General features: G+C 41.6%; 1 protein-coding gene across 2 annotated transcripts in view; it reads right to left on the bottom strand.

Annotated features, from left to right (window-relative positions):
• Nucleotides 1–7,989, bottom strand: part of Thrap3 (thyroid hormone receptor associated protein 3) — a 33,411-nt gene that overhangs the window by 19,878 nt on the left and 5,544 nt on the right. For both annotated transcript variants that reach the window (XM_013348433.1, XM_005353249.2), the window contains exon 2: nucleotides 912–1,076. In XM_013348433.1, coding sequence (XP_013203887.1) covers nucleotides 912–1,048 — 137 coding nt within the window. In that variant the 5' untranslated portion in view covers nucleotides 1,049–1,076. The remainder of the gene's footprint in view (nucleotides 1–911; nucleotides 1,077–7,989) is intronic.

Here is a 7,989-nt window from a genome sequence, read left to right as displayed (position 1 = left end):
TTTTTCGAGACAGGGTTTCGCTGTGGTTTTGGAGCCTGTCCTGGAACTTGCTCTGTAGACCAGGCTGGCCTCGAACTCACAGAGATCCTCCTGCCTCTGCCTCCCGAGTGCTGGGATTAAAGGTGTGGGCCACCATCGCCCGGCAGGAGACTTCTTAAGAGGATAAAATGATACAACAGTACCTTGCTAGCTCAATTTGAAAGAAAAACAAACTGCACAAAGATCCCCTCCAGTATTTACACCTGTGTTTTCCCCTATTCACATGAAGAAAATTATAAGCATTGTAAGTTTTTTAAATTCATCCTTAGAAGAAAATTTAATCCCAGGAATCAAGAAGATGAGACACAAGGATCTCAAGTTCAATGCCAGCATGGACTACATGCTACAAAGCCACCATGCTTTCAATGAAATGAGAAACCTGCCTTAACAAACCAAGAGAACAATTGAAATGGAGATGTTTACTGACGGTTTGAAAACTAAAGGTTTTCACTATAAATTAAAGAACAATCATTTTCACACTTAGCAAAAGAAAACTGCTGGTGTTTATAACACTCACTTAAAACTTAAAGCTTTTAGTTTTAAGATGTCTTGTTAAATAAATGGTAACTTAGTGACCAGCACATTAATATATTTCCACGATCTCTAGTAAGTTCCTGTCTTTTCATTGCTGATGAGTTTGTTTTAAGCCTTCAAAATCAAGTTAGTAAAGGTAACCAGCTATATGATTTCAAGCAACGAGTTTAGACACAAACAAAATGCTTTCTTCTAAAGTGTACTGTCAAAGGACAAGAATTAAGCAAACAGCCTGACAATGAAAACCCATCCTAACTGCCATGTGACAGGAACAGAAGTGACCAAAGTCCTTCAATGCCCAAAACAGCTCATCTCAACATACAAAACCGTGCCCCTACCTCAGCCTGCGTTTCCTTGAACGGGAGACAGATCGGCTTCTGGACCGAGACTTGGAAAATGATCGAGACCGAGATCTGGATGCAGATCTTGAGCGAGAAGAGCGAGACCCAGACTTCGATTTGTTTGTTTTTGACATCTTGGAAGAGAGGGTTGCCGTTCAACACCTAATGTAAGAGGGTACATTCAAACAAGCACATGAGTTACAAATCACAACTCTCTAGGCACCGGGGGGAGGGCACAATAAAATTATTTTAAAAACCAATTCATAGCCAGGAATGTTCATGAACACCAATAATCCTAGCATTTGGGAGGAGAGGCAAAGATAGGGTGGTTTATGTAGTTACAGGCCAGTCAGAGCTTCATAGCAAAACCCCAACTCACAAAACATAACAACTTAAAAAAATAAATAAATAACAACTTTACTCTCTCCTACTTTTTATTTTTATATTATTTGGGGCTAAAGATATGGATAATCCTACTGCTCTAACAGAGGACCTTAGTTCAGCTCCTACCATATTCAGGGTCACAACCATGTGTACCCTCTGTCTATCTATCCATGTAGGCCAGAATAAGATGTCAAATTCCCCAGAGTTAGAGTTACAGTAGACTGCTGTGAGTTGTCCATTGAAGGTGCTAGGAACTGAACTCAGATGGGTACCTACCATAGTAGAAGCTCTCAGTTACTGAGCTATCTCTCTCGCCCAAGACTAGATTTCTATGTGGATGTTAACAATCAGAACTCAAGGCCTCATACATCCATGGCAAGCATTTTACTGATTCAGCTATCTCCCCAGACTAACTCATTTTCTGGTCTCCATTTTTCTTTCTTGGGGGTGGAGGGGTCTTTGAGGAGACAGGGTTTCTTTGTGTAGCCCTGGATGTCCTATAACTAGTTCTGTAGACCAGGCTGGCCTCAAACTTAGAGATCCACCTGCTTCTGCCTCCTGAGTGGTGGGATTAATGATGTGCACCACCACCACCAGGCTAGTCTTCATATTTTTTGAGTCATACTGAGTAAGCAGTCTCAAAGTCAAGTGTGGTAGTACACCCTTTAATCACTACACTCAAGAATTAGAGACAGAGATCTGTGAATAAGAGGTCAGCCAGGGCTACAAAATGAGACCCTGGCTGGGCGGTTGTGGCACACACCTTTAATTCCAGCACTCAGGAGGCAGAAGCAGGCAGATCTCTGTGAGTTCCAGGCCAGCCTGGTCTCCTCTACCTGCCAAAAAACAAAAGAAAAAGAAAAAAGCAATGTGTCAATTAAAAGCACAAAAGTAACTTGCATATTGTGTCTGGCTTTTCTATGAGTTCTGGGAAGCAATCTTGGGTTGTTAGGCCTGCACAACAAACACTTCCCAGTGAGCATTAATCTGACCTCTGGTATATTCTTAGCGCTTGAGTGTTTTGCACATGTCTATATGTGTACTAACTAGGTGCACTCCTGGCAACCAATAGCAAATGTGTGTCAGATGCCTTGAAACTCAGGAGCTGGAGTTAGGGATGTTTATGAAGAGGCACCAAGTGGGTTCAGGGAACCAAACTGGAATCTTTTGTAATAACAATAGTGCTGGGGCTGGAGAGATGGCTCAGAGGTTAAGAGCATTGCCTGCTCTTCCAAAGGTCCTGAGTTCAATTCCCAGCAACCACATGGCGGCTTACAACCATCTGTAATGAGGTCTGGTGCCCTCTTCTGGCCAGCAGGCATACACACAGACAGAATATTGTATACATAATAAATAAATAAGTATTTAAAAAAAAAAAGAATAGTGCTCTTAATCACTGAGCCATTTCTCCAACCCCTACCTGAGATATTTAGTATCAACAAAATCAAATCATATGATCTGCCCTATCAAAAAAAGGGGAGAGAGAAGAGAACTTTCAATGACCACACTAAAGGCAGTATATAGACATTCTTGTCATACTAGGTAGATAACTGAGATATGGCTGAGGCTATATATTGTTCAGTCTGTACAGTGGCTGCCTAACACATACAAGGTCCTGGGTTCAATCTCAAAACCAAATAAAACCTGAGTATGAGCCGGGCGGTGGTGGCGCACGCCTTTAATCCCAGCACTCGGGAGGCAGAGGCAGGCGGATCTCTGTAAGTTCGAGACCAGCCTGGTCTACAGAGTTAGTGCCAGGACAGGCTCCAAAGCCACAGAGAAACCCTGTCTCGAAAAACCAAAAAAAAAAAAAAAAAACCTGAGTATGATGCTGTATGCTTGCCACCCCAATATGATGCTGTATGCTAGCCACCCCAATACAGAGGAGACAAATAAGAGGATCCAAAGTCAAATAAAGGTCACACCACCTGGCCTGTTCAGGACAAGTCTTAAAAAAAAAAAAGTGAAACCCTATCTCAAAAAACAAAGGGAGGGAATGGAAAGAAAGGGGAAGAAAATCCACCAGCTATAAAGTTAAAACAGCACTCCCTATTTGTGCTATTTGTCTCAGGGTGGCTGAGGTAGGAAAGCACAGCTCAGGTGAAATTTTAAACATGTTTACTATTTTCTTCATTTCTCCCGAGAATGAACTCTCCAGAGTAAAAGGGAGAGGGGAAACAACATTAAGAACAGCTGTGACGATCCATCTAGGGAACACTTTCAAAGACTCTGAACCCCACATATAATCAAGAAGCAAATTACAGATCTCTCTTTGACACATCTATTAAATGCCTCATATGCTATTTTGTACCAAAATCAGCAAAAAAGATCTTTCAATTTATAGAAAATATTCACACCTGCATAAAACACTTTCCTAAAGGGTAGGAATTTTACTGCTGAAACAACCTAAAAGTTTTAAAATCTGCATGTTATAAAAACAAAATTACTTAGGAACTAAGTTTTAAAATACTTTTTTTTTGTTTGTTTTTGAGATTTTAAGATAGGGTCTTACTATGTGGCCCTTGCTGGCCTGAAATTACAAGATCTCCCTGCTTCTGCCTTCTGAATACTGGGATTAAAGGTATAATAACTATTTATTTATGAAAATTAGTTAAGATTTGCTTTCAAATATCCAATGGATACATATATAAATATTTAAAATAATCTAGCACAAGGCATGGTGGCAGAATGCCCAGGTTAGCTCCTATGAGGCTAAAGCCAATAGGATTCTGGTTTTGAGACCAATATGACAATCTCTTTCTTCTAAACTTTAAGCTTATTTTACCTGTACTGTATGGATGTACTTTCTCAAGTAAATAAAAAAAAAAACATGAAAGGAAAAATATTTACATCCATACAGAGTCAACAATTAAGGTTAAGAACACTGGCTGTTCTTCTAGAGGTCCTGAGTTCAATTCCCAGCAACCACATGGTGGCTCACAACCATCTACAATGAGATCTGGTGCCCTCTTCTGGCCTGCAGGCATACATGAATGCAGAACACTAAATACATAATAACAATAATAATAAAAGTTGGGCTGGAGAGACCGCTCAGTGGTGAAGACCACTAGGTGCTCTTCCAGAGGACCCAGGCTCAAATCTCAGGACCCACATGGCAGCTCACCTGTCTGTAACTCCATTCTGGGGTTCTGACACCCTCATACCAAAGTACAGCAGATAAAATTAAATAAATTATTTAAAAATAAATAACAAGTCTGTCACAATAAAGGCTGGAGAGAAAGCTCAATCATTAAGAAAACATACTGCTCTTGCAGGGGACCAGGGTTCAGTTCCCAGCAGACACACTGGACATCTCAAACTTTACAAGCTCCAGGGGATCAAATGACCCTGACCTCCAAGGACACCTGTATTCAGGTGCACATACCTACACAGATACAGACGGATAATTTCTGGGTGGTGGTGCTGCACACCTTTAATCCCAGCACTTGGAAGGATCTCTCTGAGTTTGAGGCCAGGCTAGTCTACAAGAGCTAGTTCCAGGGCAGCTAGGGCTATTATACAGAGAAACCCTATATTAAAAAAAAAACAAACAACAAATATATCTAAGCATTCTTCTCATCATTCTATCAAGACTCAATGAACACTTTTTGCCCTATGCATGCCTTTAAGTTTGAAAATATAGAAAACAAAACTGGCAAATTCCCTGTTCCAATTACAGGTAGAAAGCAGCTGGTTGGTGGTAGCACACACTCTTAATCCCAGTACTCATGAGGCAGAGTCAGGCGGATCTCTGAGTTCAAGGTAAGCCTGGTCAATAGAGCATACCAGGATAGCCAAAGCTACACAGAGAAAACTGTGTCTAAAAAAAAAAAAAGAAACAAACACATCAAAACACAGGCAGTGGTACACGTCTTTAATCCCAGCACTCTGGAGGCGGAGGCAGAGGCAGACGGATCTCTGTTGAGTTTGAGGTCAACCAGGTCTACAAGAGGTAGTTCCAGAAAAGGCTCCAAAGCTTCAAAAACCAAAAAATAAAATAAATAAAAATCAAAACAAACATAGAAAGCTGAAAATAACCATTTCTTGCTCCACCCAAAAGGAATAGAAAATAATAAACAGGCCGGGCGGTGGTGGCGCACACCTTTAATCCCAGCACTTGGGAGGCAGAGGCAGGTGGATCTCTGTGAGTTCGAGGCCAGCCTGGTCTACAAGAGCTAGTTCCAGGACAGGAAACAAAAGCTATGGAGAAACCCTGTCTCGAAAATTCAAAAAAAAAGAAAATAATAAACAGTCAGTCAGTTCAATTTAAATTTAAAAATTTAAACTGCAGGGGGCTGGAGAGATGGCTCAGTGGTTAAGAGCATTGCCTGCTCTTCCAAAGGTCCTGAGTTCAATTCCTAGCAACCACATGGTGGCTCACAACCGTCTGTAATGAGGCCTGGTGCCCTCTTCTGGCCTGCAGAAAGAATATTGTATACATAATAAACAAATAAAAAAAAATTTTAAACTGCATAAAGTGTCTGGTACATAGTGCATTTTTTAAAGTTTGTTTTGCCTGTATGTTTGTGTATCAAATGCATGTCTGATGCCCTCAGATGTCAGAAGAAAACATCAGATCCCCTGAAACTGGAGTTACAGATGGTTATGAGTTGCTATGTGGGTGCTGGGAACTGAACCCAGGTCCTATGCAAGAGCAGAAAGTTCTTAACTGCAGTTCCTGGCACCTAGTATATCTTAAACTATGTTTTGCTTTAGGACGTCCAGAGGGCATATTCAGAAACTTCCTCAGATTTCAAAAGATTTTATTGTCATTTACTTCTGTTTAAGTAATAAGTGATCAGATATCTTCTTATACAATACAAAGTAAAGGGGGCTAGAGAGATGGCTCAGCGGTTAAGAGCATTGCCTGCTCTTCCAAAGGTCCTGAGTTCAATTCCCAGCAACCACATGGTGGCTCACAACCCTCTGTAATGAGGTCTGGTGCCCTCTTCTGGCCTTCAGGCATACACGCAGAACGAATATTGTATACATAATAAATAAATATTAAAAAAAAAAGATGTGTTACAATACAAAGTAAACTGCTATGTTCTTTTATTGGCTAACCTGGCCAGTGCTACAGTGAAGAAATACAGGAGACAAGACCTGTATTATCAAGGTAAGTCAAAAAGGTCTTCAATGTAAGGCGGCGGTGGAGGCAGCACACACCTTTAACCCCAGCACTCGGGAGGCAGACAGGCAGATCTCTGAATCTGAGGCCAGCCTGGTTTGCATAGAGTTCCTGGTCAGTCAGGGCTACACAGAGAAACCTGTCTTGATAAACTAAAGAAGAAAAAAAAAAATTTGTGATGCTGTTGGGGGTCAGAAATCAACATCAAGCTGAGGGGCATTCATTTAAAACTTTTCCCCTACAAATCCCAGAAAACAACTTGTTTTCTCTTGAGAATTTACTTGATACAAAGGGTCTATTAAGATCATGCTCCATCTATGCAATTAATGTTTCATCAGTAGGGAAAGAGAACGAACAACAAAGCTGGCAGTTAATCTTTGACTCACCCCAGAGGCTCCTTCCTCTCCTGTCCCTCAGAGTGACGGCTATTTCAGTATGTATTGTAAATGAGTATGCATTACCAGTGGGAATATTTTCTCAATTCTTACAAAAACTTTTGAGCTTTTCTAACTAATGGCTTATCCCTTCCAGTTCTTACTATTAAACTAAGTTGGCAGCCAATTGTTATAGTAACCACTTTTTAAAATTAATTCATTTCCCCCAACCCCGTGTGTGTACATACACTCATGCACAGGTGTCTACAGAGGCCAGTACAGGGTATTGGATCCCCTAGAACTAGAGTTACAAGTAGTCTGCCCAATATGGGTACTGGGAACCAAATTTGGGTTGACAGTCAGTCCTCTGGAGAGCAGCAAGTGCTCTTAACCACTGAGCCATTTCTCCAGCTTTACCCATTTTCTAAAAACTATCACCAGAGTAGGACTCAGTGGTAAAAGCCAGAGTCCCAGCTACTGGGACTAAGTTGTCCTGGAACTCACTATGTAATCCTCTTTCATCCCCTAAGAGCTACCACACTCAAATACAAACTTAATCACCAAGAATTTTTCAAATTACAGGGCTGAGCATAGTGGTTTATGCCTTTAATCCCAGCACCCAGGAGGCAGAGGCAGATACACACATCTCTGAATTTGAGGCCAGCCTTGTCTACACAGAAGTTTTAGGAAAGCCAGGGCTAAAAAGACATGGTCTCAAAACAAACAAACACCAATAACAACCATATAGCCTGGGGGCTGGATGTTAAGAGAGCTTGCTGTGCAATCCTGAGGACCAGAGTTCAGATCCCAGTACCCATTTAAGCAGGGCATCCTACCAACTCCTATAGCATCAGCTTGGGAGAAGATAGCAACAGAGGAACCACTGGGGTCCAGTGGGAACATAAAGAGCTCCAGGTTCAGAGGCCCAGATTCAAAGGAAGAGGTCAGAGCAACAGAGGAAGAAACCTAATGCCTTCTTCTGGCCTCTGCATGTATATAGGTATGTTCAACTACACACACACAGTACAACATAAAACCTCTATTCAGAAATCTTCTGAATCATAAATTCAGCTGGGCGGTGGTGGCACACACCTTTAATCCCAGCACCCAGGAGGCAGAGGCAGGCGGATCTCTGTGAGTTCGAGACCAGCCTGGTCTACAGAGCTAGTTCCAGGACAGGCTCCAAAGC

This window comes from Microtus ochrogaster, chromosome 10 (genome assembly GCF_000317375.1).
Source record: "Microtus ochrogaster isolate Prairie Vole_2 chromosome 10, MicOch1.0, whole genome shotgun sequence".
NCBI classification, from domain to species: domain Eukaryota; kingdom Metazoa; phylum Chordata; class Mammalia; order Rodentia; family Cricetidae; genus Microtus; species Microtus ochrogaster.
This window is presented reverse-complemented; position numbering and strand designations above follow the sequence as displayed.